At 41.8% G+C, this 21,134-nt stretch overlaps 1 protein-coding gene across 2 annotated transcripts; it reads left to right on the forward strand.

The window, feature by feature from the left end:
- Positions 1-964: 964 nt before the first annotated feature.
- On the forward strand, positions 965-19,311 carry LOC132686025 (putative dimethylaniline monooxygenase [N-oxide-forming] 6). 2 transcript variants are annotated; one of them, XM_060643491.3, is made up of 9 exons: positions 965-1,086; positions 1,406-1,646; positions 6,578-6,766; positions 8,132-8,294; positions 9,449-9,591; positions 11,488-11,687; positions 14,163-14,518; positions 16,531-16,603; positions 18,251-19,310. In XM_060643491.3, the coding sequence occupies exons 2-9, from the start codon at positions 1,515-1,517 to the stop codon at positions 18,591-18,593; spliced, it is 1,599 nt and encodes a 532-aa protein (XP_060499474.3). In that variant the 5' UTR covers positions 965-1,086; positions 1,406-1,514; the 3' UTR covers positions 18,594-19,310. The 2 variants fall into 2 exon arrangements, with proteins under 2 accessions (XP_060499474.3, XP_060499475.3); XM_060643492.3 differs by lacking the exons at positions 965-1,086; positions 1,406-1,646 and adding an exon at positions 5,835-5,939 and having other exon boundaries at positions 18,251-19,311.
- Positions 19,312-21,134: the final 1,823 nt, after the last annotated feature.

Consider the following 21,134-nt stretch of genomic DNA (forward strand, 5'->3'; position numbering starts at 1 on the left):
TCCTTCATAATCAGGGCCCTGCACGTTGAGTCTACCCTCTGCTATCCCCATCACCTCTGCTCAGCAACACTGAACTAATTGTAACTTGATCACTCAAGGCCTCTTTTCTGTGCATTTGCCCATTTTTTCCTCCATGCCCATCATGTGTTCCTTGCTCATTGACTACCTGGCAGGCATCTATTCTTCCCTCAACACTCAGTTTTTGGCTCCCTTCCTCTTGAATCCTCTTTTACTCTTCTCTCAGACAGACTCAGATGTTCCCACCTGAGGGCCAGCACTCACCGAATCAAATTTCCACGGTGACATTGATGGATCATCTCTCTCTCCATTACTATACACTTCTGGATGGAAAGCACTGGATCTTTTCACCTTTGAATCCCCAAGACATAAGGTAGGCACTCAGACAAAAGGAAGGAAGGGTGGGAAGGAAGAAGGGGAAGAAGGAGGTGTATAGAAGCAGGAAAGGCGGGAGGAAGTGGGAAAGAGCCGGAGACAAGACTCAAGTGACTTCACAATTCTGTCCTTGAGTTCACTAGTTTTTACAAACCCATCATCTCCAAGGGTTAGCTCAGCTCCTCAAATCATACCCTCCTAAGTTTAAAAAAAAAAAATGAGGGTTTTTGTTTTCACCATTGGCATAACAAATAGTCCAGGTGCATAGTATTTGTTTATACATTCTGAAGTTCCAAAGCAAAAATAAATAAAAGAACCATTGTTCTGTTAATCTTCCAGAGGCTTCACTTTACAGCCTCCGTGACAGTATCAGTTACTATTTTATTTTTTGGAACCTGGGCCAGGGACCTCATTCTTGCCCTTCCGCAATCCCTTTCTTCCTCTACCCCCTCTCCCCCCTTCTGCTATCTCCACCACACTCAGTCCTCCTCTTTAGCAGGGTTCTACGTCATGAAAAATTAAAAAAAAAAAGGAATTTCTACTTTAAGACTAATAACTCCTCCCCCTTCCTCAATTTTTACATGAAAAGACAATGTTAAAAGCCATTTTTTTCTACATTTAAAACACTGCGGGCTCGCTGAGGAAAGGAAGGGAGTGCGTTAAGACTAAACCCCATAGAGCCAAGCATTCAAAGTGAGTAGGGGTGATTTGGAACAGTGGATTTCATGCAGAAGGCTTGAGTTCTGACTCCAACTCCTTTGCTTGTTAGCTGCAAGATGTCAAAGAAACAATTTCTAATCTTCTAGGAGTGACTATTGCTGCATTTGTACTTGAGAGCATTAGACTGATGAACTTTAAGGTCCTTCCTGCTCCAGCATTCCCTGATTCTGCTATTTGGGGCATCTCAAATAAGCTGGAGAAGAAACCAGATTTGGTATCATACAATAGCAAGAGTGGTAAAAAAATTAGTGAGTATAAATTGTTAATGTGCATTATGTCTTCTTGTCGTAAGGTGAGGATCCTGACCCATAAACCTTGGCTGGTTCTTCCTACCGAAAAATCCTAAGTATTCAGGGACACTCTTCTGAAGAAGCTATCTCCAGACCCTCCTCCTGGTGATCATGGGGAAGAGAGTGGCCATCGTCGGAGCTGGTGTCAGTGGCTTGGCCTCCATCCGGTGCTGCCTGGAAGAGGGGCTGGAACCCACCTGCTTTGAGAGGAGCAATGATATTGGAGGCCTGTGGAAATTCTTGGTGAGTGGGAAAGCACTGGAATATCAACAGAAGGGAGATGGGTGGTTCTGCAAACCAAATCTGATCAGTTCTATTCAGACTTGGGAGGAAGGTCACAAAAGCTCCAGATCTGGAAAGTAAAATCTTCTCTCTCCCATCATGCTAATGTCCAATCACTCAAAACTACTTCATACCAGCTCATAAAACAATGTTACCTGTGTAACAGAGTCCAGATCTCCAGGCTGTAAAGGGTGCTAATGTCGGTAATTTCTAACAAAAACAAAAACAAAAATGCACCACTGCCTCCCCCATGTAAATGAATGGAATCTATCCCTGTTCCCTATTGCTGAGAAATCCTAGGAACATAAAGGGGATTAAAAAAGAAAAGAAAAAGAAAAGGAGAAAGGTAGACCAAGATCAGAAGTTCTCAGTTAGTTTCAACTCTTAGGTTTTCCGGAAAGATTAATTTTCGGCAAGTCGCTTTTTTCTTTCTGGACCTCAAATGCTCATTTGTCAGATGTTGAGGCTGGAAATTAAGTTTCCTTTAAAATGCCTTCCAACTGCAATGGGATGTGATTCTATAATTACCTCATGTCTATCAGGAAGACACTGTAAGTTATGATAAACAATGACTGTGTGTGTTGTGTGTGTGGTTATTGAATACTCCAACCAACTCCAAAACCAAAGAAAAAACTGATTTGTCTTTGCCATACAGGCTCATGGTTGGACAAATGATATAATTAGTAAATATTCACTATACAAAACATGTTTAAATTTTGAAAATCACATTGGGGAAACTTCTATCCTTTCTGTCCTGAATGTCTCAGCCATTGTGATTGGATATAGACGCTATATATTTGGCATGAAGACGTTATATCCATACCATTCACCTTATAGCCAAATTCTGTCTTGGTCTCAGTGCTCGCCCAACCTACAACAACAGGTTGCTCTAGCAGAATACACCAGTGCTAACTTAGGACATCTTTGTATTCATCTCAAGAGTCTTTTTTTTTTTTTAATTTGTGAGGTCCTATAATCCTGAAAGTATTATATGAGATATAAGATCATCTCCATTAGGAAATGATCAAGAATTATTTTTTTAAAAAGATGCTTATTTATTTATTTTTGAGAGGGTGGGTGCAGAGAGAGAGGGGGACAGAGAATCCCAAGCAGCCTCCACACCATCAGGGCAGAGCCCATACAGGGCTCGATCACAAGAACTGTGAAATCACGACCTGAGCGAAAATCGAGTCAGGTGCTTAACAGACTGAGCCACCCAGGCACCCCAAAAGTTATTTTTTTAAGGATTCAATTATCTTTATTTACATTTGCTCAGGGAGATGTGACCAGCTTAGCCTAAATCATGAAATGGTTCTCCATGATCTCATTAGCAACAATTAAATGCTGCTTGAATATCTATTTTGGCAGAGTTTTGTGCTAGGTACTGGGATGACAAATGCATGACATAATTACTTTACATAAATGGTTTCCAATCCATTTGGTGAAACAAGCCATAACACAGGTCCACAATCCTTTGATAGAAAGATTGGCAAAAATTCATTTGATGGCAAAACCTTTCCTGAAGTCATAAGATCAGAAAACATGAGCTGAATTGACATTGGGCTAGTTATAATCTTTATTTGTCCCACTTTGTGTTTCACTGCAGAAATTTTCTTGTGTCTGATGATAGGGTGCTGTCCCACTTCTCACTAGAAGTGTTATGGAGAAAAATCCAAAAATCTACAGATTCCAAAATATATCTGGCCCTATGAATTTCAAATAAGAGATTATAATACTTTACAACAATGAGACAGCCCTTGGTGATGGTCAACTTAATGAACAAGTGCTTTGAGATTTAGGAGATGGGGTGGGGGGTGGCTACTGAAATGTTCTCAGGTCAAGGGACACTTCCTGCAGGGAGAGTACTTGGCTGAGACTTGAAGGGTGTTCTCAGACAAGGAACGTAGAGGACCACTATGTGACATAACTCCAGAGTGCCATTTCCACTGTAGTCTGTGAATGGCACCCCATGGACATGCGGTCACCAACAGTGTGCCAGTACCCGGTGGGAGAGGTTTCTCGGTAGAAGGGACCAGCGTGAAAGGCATGGGGAGGCAGTGAACATGGTATATCCGGGAATTTGTAAGTTAACCAGTGCAGCCAGATCACAACATTTATTTAAGGAAGCAATATATGACAGATGAGTAAAATGCAAAATCAGTCTCCAGGTTATCCACAAGATGGGTATCTTTCTTCCATAGGTCACTGGTTATAAGAATTATACTCAAAGACCCCATGGGGATGTAAATACATAAAAATACTCTAATTGTGGAAGACAGGTCGGGGAAACTTCTATCTTTCTGTCCTGAATTTCTCGGCCATTGTGATTGGATATAGATGATACATACTTGGCATGAAGACATTATATCTGCACCATTCGCCTTATAGCCAAAAGGTGAACCCTTCTCTTCTTTTCCAAGAAAACCTGCTGGGTTCGATGCATGTTTAGAAAGGGATTTTTGAAAAATGGGTTACATAAGCTTTTATCTTGCAAGTCCTGTTAGGCAGAAGGTATTTTGGAAGAAAGACACCTGATAATTCTGAACTTTTCACCACATGCTTTTTCTGCAAAACGGAAACCAAATGAGACTTAAACACTAGCAGGCTGAATGCGAGCATGTTTTAGTTTCATATCCCCCAATATTAAGGCCTTGTGTTCTCAAAAGATTAATTAACAAGTTGTTCAACAAGCCGTGTACAATAGGTGGGTATTATTTTGATTGCAAAAGGGGAAAACAATGGAACCAGAACTCCCTGGACTTTTGTTCCACTCATCCACTCATTTATTCAACAAATACATTCAGAGTACACTATGGATAGGGTACAATGTTAGGTACAGCTGCAGATAAGAGGTACAGCAGGCAGCCAGCTTTTTAAAATCAGAGAAAACAAGTCTCAGAATGACCGTAATATGTGCGAATATGCGATTAGGGCAGTAAAGTCAATCAGAGCTTGGTAGAGGTAAGGGATGACTTCAGGTTGGTGAGAGAGAGGCAAGGAAAGGCATGACGAAGGGGGCAACTTTGGAGCTGGACCTTGAGGGTATCTTTAGACAAGCAGAAGTGGGATTGACAGGCAGAGTCTGAAAGAAGATCAAGCCAGACTGCTTGACACGCGTGCACAACATTCTCGAGTTAGCCTCTGACCTCGCCCCCCTGTTGGTTATGTTCTAGCGGGAAAGACGAGACACAGATGCAGCTATAACCCAACACAGGCCGTGACAACGTGACCGCAGCTGCTTGGATCTCTGGGTCTAGGGCAAGCCCTCTCAGCCAGAGGCAGAGTCTGAGCTTAACTTGCTCACCAGCCACTTAAACTACGCCACAAGCAGAAACTGGAAATACTAGCTCTCTGGAGCAATTGTCTGTTGTTATATAACACAAGCGTTTTCCTTTGTTTGTAGAACAGCCTGTCAGGGGAAATTCCAAGGAGCTGTCGGGTACATACTCTTCACTCTGTTATGATCGGATAGGCTGGGGTCAGGAGGCGAAAGAGCAGAAATTCATTAATGATGGAAATAATCCAAGGTCTTATCCACTCTGTTTCCCAGAGCGGAGTCTTACATTTTTTTAACCAGACCCCTGCCTGAAGCCCGCCTTCCCTCCCCTCACTCCTTCTGCTCACTTCTCCTTCTCACAACAACCAACCAAAGGTCGGGCTGTGGGTGAACGGGAAAGACTCAAACCTGAAAATCCACCAGGCACAAGCTGTCACCCTTTTTCTGATCGTCTCAGAAATTTCAAAGTGAGGCTTAAGAACGTTAACATCTCTGAGCCTGGCTACTTATGAAAAACACAGCAACCGTGCATAGAGGAAGTTTTCATCCCAACCTAAAGCCAAACAGGGGCCTCAGGCAGCCCCGGTCCCCACCCCACCCCCACCCCAGCCCCAGACACAAGCCTCTCAACCATTCCAGCACTTTTGGTCTGTATCTTCCAGAGGTCAGTTTGGGGCTGGAGGATGATTGATGTCCTGATCCGGCAGGAACATGTCATTCCATCCCGTTCCCACATTTCATGAAGGTTCCTTTGGGTTTGGGGGAAGCGGAGGCTGCCAGCTTTTTAATGTATTTTCAAGGCAGCACATCGTGTGAATTTTTATCCTGCCCTTACAGCAGAGAGGAAATGTTTGTTTTCCATTTAGCCTTCAACTACTTCTCAAAAAGAAGCCAGTTTTCAATCACATAGCGGCTCCATAATGAAGTGGCAAGATGTGATACAAGTTCTGAGGCTCCTGGTTTCCTGCGTCTCTTCGGTGAGGAGCAAGTGCCACTAACTGGTGGTTAGGGAGGTCCGCCAGCACGGAGTTCATCCACAAGAGAGCAGCGGTTCTCAAAGTGCGGTTCCCGGACCAGCGGCATCAGCATCGCCTGCAACTATCGGAAATGCCGATTCTCAGGCTCCCCGCTAGACACACTGAATCAGAAATCCTGGGGGGCGGGGAGGAGGTGAACCAGGTGGCACGCAGGAATCTAAGGGGGCCTGATTATGCCAAATGAATAAACCCTCCACTTCAAGTGAAGTGTTCGAATCAAACAGCTGATCGAATAGACTAAAAACTGCACCCTCCTTTGGACCATTTAATTGTGTTCCTTTAACATGACCGTGAGATCAGAACCGGCGCTGTGACTGGAAAAAGGAAGAAAACACTACGGGACTACAGACACAGATGTAACGTGGGGGTAATTCGAGGAAGAGAACTAAGGTGTAGGGTCCCAGCTCTGCGCCAGGTGCTGTGCTAAAGGCTTTCTTTGCTGCATCTCACAGAGAAGTGTGAATTGTTTTCATGTCTTTTTTATACACATTAAAACGGTTTCAGTCACCAAAACTTGAATTTTCACTGAGGGAAACATCATCCTTGGCCTCCTTTTTAAGCTTTCTTCCTCTTCCTAGGACCATGCCGAAGAGGGCAGAGCCAGCATTTACCAGTCGGTATTCACCAACTCTTCCAAAGAGATGATGTGCTTTCCAGACTTCCCTTATCCTGATGATTACCCCAACTACATGCACCACAGCAAACTCCAGGAATACATAAAGACATTTGCTCAAAAGAAGAATCTTTTAAGATATATACAGTTTGAGGTAAGGGTCTTACGCCTTGTGCTGTTGATCCCAGTATGTCTATCGGTTGGAGGGGGGTGGGAAGCAAGGATACAGACTTCTGTTACAGAAATCAGAGTTCCATGTTTGGACAGCTCACCAATCAAATGTTGGTTCCGATTATAAAGTATTCGTGCATTGTGCTTTCTCACCCCTAAAAATGTCCTCCACTAGTGCCCGAGAACTTTTAGAATATCATCGCAAATACTGGAGAAGCCTATACTATCATAGCATATGTTCCACCCCATACACTGTCACGTGTTAGAAACAATCCCAGATCGGGGCGCCTGGGTGGCGCAGTCGGTTAAGCGTCCGACTTCAGCCAGGTCACGATCTCGCGGTCCGAGTTCGAGCCCCGCATCGGGCTATGGGCTGATGGCTCGGAGCCTGGAGCCTGTTTCCGATTCTGTGTCTCCTTCTCTCTCTGCCCCTCCCCCGTTCATGCTCTGTCTCTCTCTGTCCCAAAAATAAATAAAAAAAAAACGTTGAAAAAAAAATTAAAAAAAAAAAAAAGAAACAATCCCAGACTGTCTAGTCCATATTTAGATTTCTGTGGGTTCAAGGCCGATGAGTTGTGGTTCAAGAAAACATGCCATTCTTCAGAAGTTCTGCCATTATAAGGAGAGTAAAATATGAATGAATAATACAGCCATTGCCCTCATCCTTCACCCACTTAGTTTCTTAGATGAGGAGACACAGCAGTTAAGGCAGAGATGCGCTCTCTGCAAATAGCAATAATACTTCATATTTGCTCACAGGTCTTAACCTCGGTTCATGACTGTGAAATCCAAAGCACATATATGTAGTGAGAAAAATAATCAACCATATCATGAATTGTGATTACATTTAATATAATTTCACTTATCTATGATTATTTTATTTATTATATTTAATTTAATATGATTTCACACTTATTTACATAAATAGTCATACTATGGAAGTGGCTAATATTTCCAAGGGAGAGTGTATGTCACCACGGAGAAATAAGGATTGAACCCTGAGACATTCCCACATTTATGGAATTGATAGAAAATGAGGTCAGAGAGAAAGAGGCCATGAATTTCAGTAGAGGATGGCAGGAAGCAAATGACATGGCCTCTTTCACAAGATTCAGTGTAATTTACCCCAAATCTATTAACTAGATGTCACAAAAGTAAATAGGCCCCAGTGAGTGATTTTCCTTGGAAGATTTGAAGATTCACTGTGACTCCTTGTTTTAATGTCCTCCCTATATTTCTCAACAATCAGGCAAGCTCATAACAATTACTTCCTCTGCAGAAACACTGCAAGAAAATTAAAACCCACAGAATTGTAAATAGAAGGAATTTCTTTCTGGTTTTCTTTAAGACCCTGGTTTCTAGCATAAAGAAATGTCCCAGCTTCTTAGTCACTGGACAATGGGAAGTTGTTTCAGAAAAGGATGGGAAACAGGAATCTACTATTTTTGACGCTATAATGATTTGTTCGGGACATCACGTATACCCCAATCTACCAACTGATTCTTTTCCTGGTAAGTTTGGAAAACGTATAATAGTCTGGGGATTTATACACAAGCACCAAGGGTTGAGCTAGATCTTTCCATAGACTGTCCATAATGATTATTCTTAAGGTTCCAAAGATTTCAAAACCAAATTTTTAAGTCTGATGATAAATACAGAAATCCTTGTTCTCCTGAACCCTTACGCTAAAAGAATCAAGAAGCTGCAAGTCAGAGATCAGTTGACGATACAGGTCCTTATGGAGGAAGGGTTTTTAAATGTCATCTATATCCACACTTTGCAAATTCACTTTAGAAATTTCAGTGAGTATGTGTGTGTGTGCGTGTGTGTGTGTGTGTGTGTGTGCGTGCACGCGCGTGTGTGTGTGTGTGTAGTGGCACACTCCATTAGTATGCAAAAGCACCAAACATCAAATAAATATAATACACAGGTAACCTCACTCTCTCCTTCCTTCCTCCTCCATTACAATAGGAACACAGGTCTACTCTAAAATATTAGAGTTCTGATCTCAAGCCATGATGTTCACAGGCCGAGATAATTAAAAGAGGCACCCAGAGGCACCTGGCTGGCCCAGTCAGTGGAATGTGTGACTCTTGATCTCGGGGTTGTGGGTTCAAGCCCCACATTGGGTGTAGAGATTACTTTAAAATAAAATCTAGAAAATATTTATAAATAAATACATGAATAAGTAGAGATTCAGGGAGAATAGAAGATGGAAAGCATGAAGGTTAAGAGGCAGTATATTTAGGCTTAGAACACTTGGGCTCAACCTCTTATTCCACTAGTTCCTTAGCATATGATCTTGGACAAGTCACTTAACTTCTTTGTCTCGACTTCCTTATCTTTTAAAAGATAATGATATCTGCCATACAGAGATGTTATCAAGATTAAATGTTTGTTTAAGCATATAGATCCTAGCCCACAGTAAGCACTCAATAAATATTAGTTATTATTATCAAAATAGAAGTTCCCATATCATAGGTTTTTAAGGCACTGTAAGTACCTATTTGGGGGTTTAGTGTCAAAAAGGATAAATGTGTTTCAACTAGGAAACTGTTTTTCAAAATTAAGACTGATGACAGGAGTTAAAAAAAAAAATTGAAAAAGTGAGTCTTCACCATGTCTTCTGAAAATCAGCTCAAATCCCTCCTCATGTTCCACTTAGGCCTACACCAGTTTCAAGGCCACTATCTCCACAGCAGGGACTATAAAGACCCGGACGCCTTCACGGGGAAGAGGGTCCTTGTCATCGGCCTGGGGAACTCAGGATCTGACATTGCTGTTGAGCTCAGCCGTCTGGCTACACAGGTACACTTCGGGAAACAAACTTAGGGTACAGGTGTGCTATTGAATCAACAGCTTGGGCGCTGAGGCTCGTGCTCACACGTCATACTACAAGGGATCCACCTGTGGCATATGCCCATTGAATCAAGGAGGACTAGAGACATGGTCCCTGTGAAGCAAGGTAACGTGGCCCATGCTAGCAAGGAAGCGCGTTCTACCGGAACCAGAGGTAAGTGTACGTGTGTAGACATACATGAGTGCATTGTTTTGTTTTAATTTTATGTTCTGCTCACCTCCCAGCAAACTGGTTGCTAGTCAGGATCTGCCTTTATTTATTTAGCAGTAGTTCTTATCATAGTTCTTACCATGCAAAAGGTGTTTTGCTTATCATTCTGGAGGTCTGAGATATAGAAGATTTTGTTCCCACCGTCTTCTATCCGTTTAATAGCCAGTGCTCAACAAATACTGGGCACCTGTTATATGCCAGAACTATGTCAGACTAGCAATAAACACGGAAATAAGTCAGACTATTTCTGACTTCCAGGAGCTGTCAGTGGGTGGAGGTGGGAGGACAGGTACACAGACCTTCACGAACGGAGGTAATAAGCCTTCTGTGACATTAGGTGTGGCTGCACCATGAAAAGAGAACCTAACTTAGCCTGGATGAAGTCAAGGGAGGCTTCCCAGAGGACTCTATGCTGAATCATCCATGACCAACAGACCTTAAAGAGCTTAACCTATTTTTAAGGAAATAGGTCTTCAGTAAACAAATTCTTAAACGGAATAAAACCTAATGACATTTTTGGTGTCACACTCCCTCGGGTTATCACAAAAGTGGCATAAGAGACAAGTAGCTCTCAGGGCTGAGGCAGCTGCCATGGTCTGAGTGTCCAGACGAGGTCATGAGGTGGGCACAGAAGGACTGGAAGAGAAAACTTCAGACAAAGAACAGAATTAACTTCTTGACCTCTCCTCAGCCTGATTTCAGGTAGAGATTTAGCTATGTTTCTCCCACCCAACCCAGCAACTACCCTCAACCACCCACCCCCACTGAGGCCCTGGATTGGCTGGTCCCCACCAGGCCTACCATCATGTCTCTGAGTCTGTGAAGATTAAACCTGTCACAACTGAATACACAGCTCTCTTGTTCCCGGCTGTCAGGTTCTCATTATTTCAACAACTATGCACTCGCCCTCTTGGGTGGAGAGACAGAGTAGTTCCATCTCTACCTAGTCTCAGTCATAGGCGATTCATCCTGACCCAACTCTCTGAAATTGCTTCTTCCAGGGGTGGCTAGGAGTCTCGGTCGGTTAAGCAGCTGACTCTTGGTTTCAGCTCAGATCATGACCTCAAGGTTCATGGGGCTGGGCTCTGTGCTGACAGTGAGGAGACTGCTTGGGATTCTCCCTCCCTCTCTCTCTGTCCCTACCCTATGTGCCTTCTCTCTCTCTGTCTCTCTCTTTGTGTATGTGTATGTGTGTGAATATACGTATATCACACACACACACACACACACATATATATATACTTTAAAAATATTTCTTTTTTTAAATGTTTATTTATAAAAAAATAAATGTTTATTTATTTTTGAGAAAGAGAGAAAGCACAAGTGGGAGAGGGGCAGAGAGAGAGGGAGACACAAAATCCGAAGCAGGCTCCAGGCTCTGAGCTGTCAGCACAGAACCCAAGGCGGGGCTCGAACTCACGAACCGCGAGATCATGACCTGAACCAAAGTTGGACACTTGACCAATTGAGCCACCCAGGTGCCCCCAAAAATATTTAAAAAATAAATAAATAAAAATGCTTCCGCCTGGATACGGAGGGCAATGCACGGAGATGTCCATAAAACACGTCCATTGTGTCATATCTGCTTGTTTCCTACAGTGTGACACTGAAGTCTATGTTGCCTTCCCCACCAGGTCGTTATCAGTACCAGAAGTGGCTCCTGGGTCATGAGCCGGGTTTGGGACAATGGCTACCCTTGGGACATGGTGTATGTTACCCGCTTTGCATCCTTTCTCCGGAATGCCCTGCCTTCATTTGTCTCTGACTGGTTATACGTGAAGAAGATGAACACGTGGTTTAAGCATGAGAACTTCGGCCTGATGCCTTTAAATGGGTACTACAAGTAACACGTATTTTATCACTTAAAAAAGCGGGGCACTCGCTTCAGTTGAACTCTTTCTCTCTAGATCTTACTTTAGCTGTCTCACTGAGGTTGTTGAGATGAAACCGAGGACTGCATGAGTGGCACAGTATACCCAGAGAGCACGTATGGGTTGAAAATCGTATGGAAATGTCTCTGGTGGAGAAAGAAATATGGGAGAATACAAAAGGCCAAGGAGCGGGGCACTAGATCCCCCTGACATGACAGATTCATTTATGGTAGCTCCAAGCTAAAGCATAGAATTTTGAGGGCAGAACCGTCTCATGAATTGTTCTTTTGAGAAATACCTCATCCATGCTTGTAAGTGAATGGGGATCGCAATTTTAATACCTAGTCCTCAAGACTATTGTGGTATGCAGCAAGATAAAAACATATAAGGCATTTTGTAAACTATAAAGCTTTACAGATATTGGTTCTTACTAGTCTCGGATATTCTAATACGCTTGTAAGGAGCAATTAACCAAGTGGTATTAATCGACATGTCTCAGAAAGTAGAAAATCTCAGAATGAAAGTACACACCTCTTCCACCGTGGAAAGATTGGAATGTTAGCAGGACAGTCAGGAGGCATGGAACATGGAAAGCAGTGGAGATTCACAAAACTGATGTAGCCGGTAAAATTAACAAGCTTTGGTTTATTTATTTTTCTGTAGACACAGAGCCTGACACCTGCTAATTAGAAAGGCACTCTAAGTAGAAGAATCAGTACGTCCATAGAAAAATATTCGAGTGGCTAAGACAAGAAAGGACTCACTAAGAAATTTCATCTTGGCCCATGCTAGCAAAAATGTTTCATTGTAGGGGGGTGGGGGGGGCGCCTGGCTGGTGCAGTCAGCGAGCATGCTACTCTTGATCTCGGGGCTGTGAGTGGGAGCCCCGTGTTGGGTATAGAGATTACTTGAAAATAAAATCCTTAAAAACGTTTCAAAGAAAGGTTTCATTGTGTTAGAGAATCAGGTGAGGCAAGGTAAGAGGAAACCGTAAATTGAAATAGGAAATGCCAGGTTTAAGAGTCAGACCCTCACTCCACAGCATTTATCCTACTTAGTCTGGCAGACTACTATATCCTTAAAGATAAAACCAACCAACCAACCAACCAACCAACAAAAAACGTTGATTTCATGCATTTAAACTTATGTTTAATGTAATAGACACTCCAAAGCCTGAGCTGATGAAGACTTTTGGTCTTGTAAGACTAACTGCAAATCATAGTCTGACTCTGCCCTTTAGACAACGAAACATAGGTTTGGAAATCCATTCATTCTAAGAATGAAGCTCCCTCTCAGAAAGGGTTCCAAGTACCCTAAGGTTTTGATAACACCTTCTCACTCCTCCCTCGAGTGGGGGGAATAAAAACAGGTTTTACTGAGACCTACTTTTTGTCACCTGGTAAGGTAAGAGACAAAGTTCCAGAATGATAGAGGCAGAGAAAGATATGGAAGTATACAGGAACATTCTAAGATTTATAAACTTTCTGAGTCTTTGAGATACTTGGAGTACATTCCAAAACGCCCCAAAAGGAAAGGTGAGTCAAAATGAAGAACGTCGTCGCAAAGCACATCACTCCCAGAATTTTGGCAACCAAAGTGCAGTGTTAAAGTTGTTACACTTTCTTTTAGGACCACAGCTGTGGAAAGGAAGCCACACATGACAGTGTAACAGCTCGCCACAGCCAATTTGATTTGCTCAAATCAAAGACCTTACTTATAATAATGGTTCACGTATAATAATGACACTTGCATGAGGTAGAGGCACTGTTTTAAGTGCTTTATGGGTAATTGTTCGTTTAGTTCTAACCATATGAGGTAGATTCTATCGCTATCCCCATTTTACACATAAGGAAACAAATACAGAGTAGTCACTAGTGAGAGATGGAGATTGATTATAAACCTTTCTATTATTATTTTTTTATCTTTATTCATTTTTGAAAGAGAGAGAGAGTGCAAGCGGAGGAAGAACAAAGAGAGAGAGGGAGACACAGAATCCAAAGCAGGCTCCAGGCTCCAAGCAAGCTGTCAGCACGCAGCCCAACACAGGGCTCAAACTCATGAACCGTGAGATCATGACCTGAGCCGAAGTCAGACACTTAACTGACTGAGCCACCCAGGTGTCTCCCAGAGTCTGCATTCTTAACCACTGATTATGTCTAGGAATTAGTTTGATTGTCATCTATTTGGCCAATCTCCAAATAGTATAAGTACCCATAAGGCAATCTTCAAGTTTCAAAGGACCCAAAGAGGCAGCTCAGACAGAATTCTTAAGGATTGTTGCAGGCAATAGTAAAAAAAAAGTTGCCACAAGAGAAGAGTTCAGAGGTCCTCACGCTAATGTTTAGCTCTTCAAATCTGGTTCCAGTGCTATGGACTGTTGCAGATATTTCTTGGAATTGGTGCATTACAGCAAAAGTCTGTCTCTTGTTTCTGAACAGTTCCCTGCGAAAAGAGCCTGTGTTCAACGATGAGCTCCCATCCCGCATCCTGTGTGGCACCGTGTCCATCAAGCCCAATGTGAAGGAGTTCACAGAGACCTCGGCTGTGTTTGAGGATGGGACTGTGTTTGAGGCCATCGACTCCATCATCTTTGCAACAGGCTATGATTATGCCTACCCCTTCCTTGATGACTCCATCATCAAAAGCAGAAACAATGAGGTCACCTTGTTTAAAGGCATCTTCCCCCCACTAATGGAGAAGCCAACCTTGGCTGTGATTGGCCTTGTCCAGTCCCTTGGGGCTGCCATCCCCACAGCTGACCTCCAGGCTCGCTGGGCTGCTAAAGTGTTTGCAAGTAGGTCGACCATTCTGTCTTTTATCCATTTAGTCAGTGAACGTTTACTGAGCACCTTCTATATGCCACGTACTGTCCTAGGTGCTAAGGATCTAAAGGGAACAAGACACACTCCGTGACCTTAGATAGCCTAAAATAGAGCCAGGGGGATGCTAAAATAGGGGAAGTTTTAGGATGTTCTGTACAGGAATATAAATCAGAGGCAGGGAGTGGCAAGAAACAGAGAGATGGACTAGAACACGGACGGCCTTAAGAGCTGTGTTAAAGAGCTCATAGGGAGATTGGAGGGACTATTGGAGGGAGTTTGCAAGGCTTTAAGCAAGAGAAAGACAGCAGTGGATAACTGCAATGTCAAGATACATTGTGAAGGTCAGAAGGGCCCTGGTGGATGTTGCGGGCACCCGATTGGCATCAAACTGTGTCAGAATAACAATGGCAGGCCACTCCTACTCTATGCACCTACTTCTCCTCCCCCTCCAATCCAGACTCTAGGGTCTACAAGTATGCTTATGTAAGCAAATCAAGAACATGAGGATTACATGGAGAAAGGCAATGTGTCAAATATATAGATTTAATTTACTTCAGTCATATTGATCATTATTAAAGTGTCTTTTTATTCAAGGGTCCGAAAACCTTGGCCAACATAGGTATACCTTACCTAACATACTGTCCGTAAAAACTTAGGTAATAAATTTACAGGTAATGAAGAAAACGTTACAATCCTAGAATGGATGTTTTCTAAAAATGTTGTGGGTAAGTAAGCTTCTATTTCAAATGTACACAAAGGATCATTATTGAAATAATCCCTGTTATGAAATCCTTTACAAGGTTGTTCCTCTGTAAAATACTTCCATTGTGTTTTCCTCTTAAAGGAACAACAGTGCCAAGTACCTGGGGTTTTACAAAAAAAAAAAAAAAAAAAAAAAAAAAAAAAAAAATGGCTACAGTTCATAAGCCCAAGAAATGTATATGAAACAAAAGGTGGTATTTATTCATTCAGCAAATATTTATTGAGCAACTACTATGTGCCAGGCTCCATCTTGGCACTTGGGACACAACATCAAAGCAGACAAAAATTCTAGCAAACATCTGACCACAACCGTACCAGGAGAGGTAAGGTGCTAACAATGACTAGGAAGTATTCATGCACTGTGAATGTCATAATAGCTTTCTGCCATGGTGACAAAGGCAAAAGAGCTACAGTCAGCAATCAGATGACCCCTCCACTGATAACGTATTGCAAAGCTCTAAAATTTTCTGATGCTTCCTGGCCGCAGGCTAATGCTGGAAAACCCATGCGTCCTTCCACTGTTCCATGTTAATAGGCATGTACCTTAGAGTGAAGATTACTTCTGGAGAGAATTCTTAATAAGAGGATGCAAATAAGAAGTATGAAGAAGCTGTTATGATATTAATATACATAAAGTATATCTAAGGCATGTTGGGTATTGGGTCCTCCAGGATGTTACAGAAATATGAATTAGGTGATCTGAAGCTACAAACTTCTTTGTTGCCACTGTCTCACTGCAGACCAGCCCTGCTATTTATAGAGGGGGGTTCATTGAACTTCTCAAGTCTTTATTTCTATAAATTGTTATTCTACTAAAGATACCAAAGGCAGCTCCTCTTGATATAAAATCTTTTAGGGATACAGTTCATAAATACTACAAAAAAATCAGGGGTGCCTGGATGGCTCAGTCAGTTGGGTGTCTGACTTCAGCTCAGGTCATGATCTCACTGCTTGTGAGTTCGAGCCCCACATCGGGCTCTGTGCTGACAGTCAGAGACTGAAGCCTGCTTCGGATTCTCTCTGCTGGCCACCCCCACTCTCTCTCTGCTGGCCACCCCCACTCTCTCTCTCTCTCTCTCTCTCTCTCAAAAATAAATAAAAACATTAAAAAAATAAAATAAAGAAATTTTAAAAAACACTATGAAAAAATCATCATGTGTCATTATATATTTCTGATTTTTTTTAATCTTTTTTAATACTTCTTTCCCCATTTCTCTTCTAGACTCATGCACCTTGCCAACTACAAATGAAATGATGGATGACATTGATGAGAAAATGGGGAAAAAACTCAAGTGGTAAGAGATTGTGCTTGCTAATGAAACAAACCATAAGATTTTCCTTTATATGTAGGAAAATGTTGATATATTTTACAATATTTTCACTAGTCAAAATTCACATTTTTGGAACACTTGCTATGATCAAGCAGTATGAGATAGGAAAATAATAGTCATTACACGTCACCTGTAGGATAGTACAAACTACACTCTAGAGTAGTTTCTCCATGGGAGTGATTTTGATCCCCAGGGAACGTTTGGCAAAGTCCAGAGACATTTTTGGTTGTCACAAGTGGGGAGGGCATGCTATTGGCATCTAATGTGTAGAAACTAAGGATGCCGCAAAGCATCCCACAATGCAGAGGACAGGCCTCCTAAACAAAATGTTATCCAGCTCAAATGTCTCCAAGAAGTCCTTTCCCATCAGCCACATGTCTGCCAGCAAGTTAACTAGCTGGGAACTGAGCAGTGGCAGCACTGTAATCAGAAAACCAAATGAAGAACCAAACTGAGTTCACCTGCCCTAGTATTTTCTTCTAAAAAGATATTCATTTCAGGGCACCTGGGTGGTTCAGTCAGTTGGACGTCTGACTTTGGCTTAGGTCATGATCTCACAGTTCATGGGTTCGAGCCCCACATTGGGCTCTGCACTGACACGTCAGAGCCTGGATCCTGCTTTGAATTCTGTCTGTCTGTCTGTCTGTCTGTCTCTCTCTCTCTGTCCCTCCCCCATTTGTGCTCTCTCTCTCTCTCAAAAAATAAAAAGAAAATAAAAAATAAAAGAACATTCCTTTCTGATTCATCCAAACATGTGTTCTCAAGTACACCATAAAGGGGATTTGTAGAAAGTCATTCAAGTGGCTAGACATCATGTATTTAAATGTATTTTTTATGTTAGCTACTTCCATATAAATTAATTTTTTTCCAATTTTATATTAAAATCTGTTGGAAGAATAATTAGATAATGAATCCTATTCGGATGAAGAGGTGTCTGTGTAAGAAGATTCTTTCTTCTTTCAAGCTCTAACACATCATCCACTGAGTTCTGCCACACAGTTGCTGGCAAAGGACCTAGAGGAGAGTAGAGGTGGAAGCTTCAGACTCAACAAAATCTCTCCTGCATCTCATCCAGTTCACAGGGCGGCTCTGCGAAGTGGACACGCCTATTCACCATTCACGCAGCTCACTCTCCTTACCAGCCTTTATATTACAGGCCAATAGGAATAAGAAGCAGGGAAAGGAGAAGCCCCGAAGTCAACTGCATTTCTTAAATGGTAGCCTGCTCTTCAGGGTTCCTAAAAGTAAATGAGGCCCTGCCCCAAAAATCTAACACTGGGGCAGATCCCAAGCAAGGTCATGTAAAGAATAATCATGTGTTAAAGAATAAACTAAGTTGATCCGTCACCTTGGCATCCTGGGGTCCTTTCACTCCAGGCCACAGAAGACCAAATGACATCAAATTTAGATAGAGGTTAGGAAGGAGGGAAAAAAATGAATCAACACATTTATAGCCACAGAACAAATGATAAACTCATTGTTGTGGAAAAAGGGAGGAATGGGATAATCCTGGAGCTGCTGACTAAAATGCTATTTTCTGAGCTAGAAAATAAGAAATTCGTGCTTTATTTACTGTGCCCCTCATTCCCATATGTTCTTTTCTTTCCTCAGGTTTGGCCAGAGCCAGACTTTGCAGACAGATTACATCACGTACATGGACGAGCTGGGCTCCTTCATAGGAGCCAAGCCTAACATACCATGGCTCTTCCTGACTGACCCCCAGCTGGCCTTGGAGGTGTACTTTGGTCCCTGCAGCCCATACCAGTTTCGACTGATGGGACCAGGGAAGTGGGATGGAGCCAGAAATGCCATCCTGACCCAATGGGACAGGACAGTAAAGCCAACCAGGATGAGAGCTGTAGGGAAAGCTCAGAGACCCCAACACTTTTATAATTTGCTCAGAATTCTTTCATTCTCAGTGCTTTTGCTAGCCGTTTGGCTTACATTATATTAATGAGAAAGTCCTTTACATCTCAGAGTTTAGCCTAGAAGTTTAATTATTCAGATATGTATGTAGCTTAATTATAGGTATATACACATATGCATACATAAAATCTCAGAGCTGCTCTTTGCTTTCCTGCAGATGTAAAAATTAATTCTGGCCCATTTGACTCAAAGGCTAAAAAAAAAAATGGAAAATACTCGGGCTTTCCCTTTCTGATGAGAATCTATACTCTAAAAAGGCTTTTCACATGCTGAATGGGCAAATTTGGAGATGCTTGAAATGAGGAAGAAGGGGGATGAAGGAGAGTGAGCACAGGTTTGCAGGATGAACAAAGTTTAATACATTTCTTAAGGGTGTTTCATCATAGGCAGAGATGACATCACAACAATGTTGAATCTTTCAACCCATGACATGGTATATATTTCCATTTATTTAGACCTTTAATTGCACTCAGCAGTGTTTTGTAGTTTTTTGTGTATAGATCTTACCCATCTTAGGTCAGATTTATCCTAAGTATTCCATATTTTTGGATGTTATGATAAATGGTAGTTTAACATTTTTTAATTTCCTGTTGTTTATTGCTAACATATAGAAATGCGATCATTTGTTCTTTTGTTGAATCATCTGTAACTTTTTTGTAGATTCCATAATGCTTCCTACGTAAATAATCACGTTGTCTAAAAATAAAGATAGCTTTACTTCTCCAATTTCAACTTGGATGTCTTTTATCTTTTTCTTGACTTATTGCACTGAAACTCCAGTATAATATTGAATAGAAGTGGTGAGATGAGACATCCTTGCCTTGTTCCTGATCTTAGGAATAAAGCATTGAGTCTTTTACCACTAAGTATGATGTTAGCTATAGATATTTCATAAATACCCTTTATTAAGTTGAGAAAGCTTCCTTCTATTCCTAATTAGGATTTTTGCATGATGGATATTTATCTGTTTTTTTTTTTTTTTTTTTGTAATATTTTGTCTTGGTTTGTATCAATGTAATGACAGTCCCATAGAATGAATAGGAGAGTATTCTTCCTCTTAAATTTTCTGGAAGAGTTTGTCTATCATTTGCATTATTGCTTTCTTAAATATTTGGTAAAATTCACCAGCGAAGCCATCTTGACCAAAAGTTCTCTGTGTAAAAGTTTTTAAACTACAAATTCAAGTTCTTTAATAGATATAGGGCTACTCAGGTCATGTGTTTCTTCTTGAGAGAGCTTTGGTAGTATGTGTCTTCTAAGTAATTAGTTCATTTTATCTAAGGGAATTCAATAAAGATACAATGGTCTTTTCAACAGATGGTACTAGAACAATTGGATATATATATGAAAAAAATTCAATCAATACTTTGCATCCTATACAAAAATTAACTCAAAATAGATCCTAGAACTAAATGTAAAACCTAAAACTATTCGGTCACCTGAGTGGCTCAGTTGGTTAAGCATCTGACTCTTGATTTTGGCTCAGGTCATGATCTCACGGTTGTGAGATCGAACCCCATGTAGGGGTGTGGATGGAGCCTCCACACTCAGTGCAAAGCCTGGTTAAGACTCTCTTTCCCTCTCCCTCTGTCCCTCCCCGCCCCCAAAAGTAAAAATTAAAAATTAAATTAAATTTTAAAAACCTAAATCTTATGAAACTTCTGGAAGAAAACATAAGAGAAGATCTTTCAGTTAGGCAAAGAGGTCTTAGACAATATCAAATGCAAAATCCAAAAAAATGTATAAATTAGGCTTTATCAAAATTAAGAACTTCTATTCTTGAAAAGACAGCATTAAGAGAATGAAAAGACAAACTACGGGGTGAGTGGGTGGCTCAGTCTGTTAAGTGTCCAGGTCCTGATTTCAAGTCAGGTCATGATCTCACAGTTCCTGCCCTTGAGCCACACGTGGGGCTCTCTGCTGTCAACGTACAAGCTGCTTCAGATCCTCTGTCCCCTTCTCTCTCAGCCCCTCCCCCACTTGCATGCTCTCTCTCAAAAATAAATAAACATTAAAAAAATAAAATAAAATAAAATGGAGTCATGGAGGCTGGAACAGGGAGCTCTCACATCCTACCACTCATGGCAGCCCTTCACAGACCTAGTCCTTCACAGACCCAACAGGAAAAAGTTTACTTTGCAGGGTGCCTGGGTGGCTCAGTTGGTTAAGCGACCAACTTCCTTGGGCTCAGGTCATGATCTTACAATCCGTGAGTTCGAGCCCCGCGTCAGACCCTGTGCTGACAGCTCAGAGCCTGGAGCCTGCTTTGGGTTCTATGTCTCCCTCTCTCTCTGCTCCTCCCCCGCTCATGCTCTGTCTCTCTCTCTCTCCTTCAAAAAAATAAATAAAAACATTTAAAAAGAAAAAAAAAAAAAAAAAAAGAAAAAGTCTACTTTGCTACTAGGGGAGGAGGAAGAAACGTTTTCCTCCTCCCCCAGTAACAACCCAGCCAATGAGATACTCGCACAACTCAGCCAATGAAAAGCCACTACCCTTGGAACTCTCAGTTTGCTCCAATGGATTTCTTGTTTACAACAACTCCTCCCAACACCCCCCCCCCCCCCCCCGG

Source organism: Panthera onca, chromosome F1, assembly GCF_046562875.1.
Source record: "Panthera onca isolate mPanOnc1 chromosome F1, mPanOnc1 haplotype 2, whole genome shotgun sequence".
In the NCBI taxonomy this organism is placed as follows: domain Eukaryota; kingdom Metazoa; phylum Chordata; class Mammalia; order Carnivora; family Felidae; genus Panthera; species Panthera onca.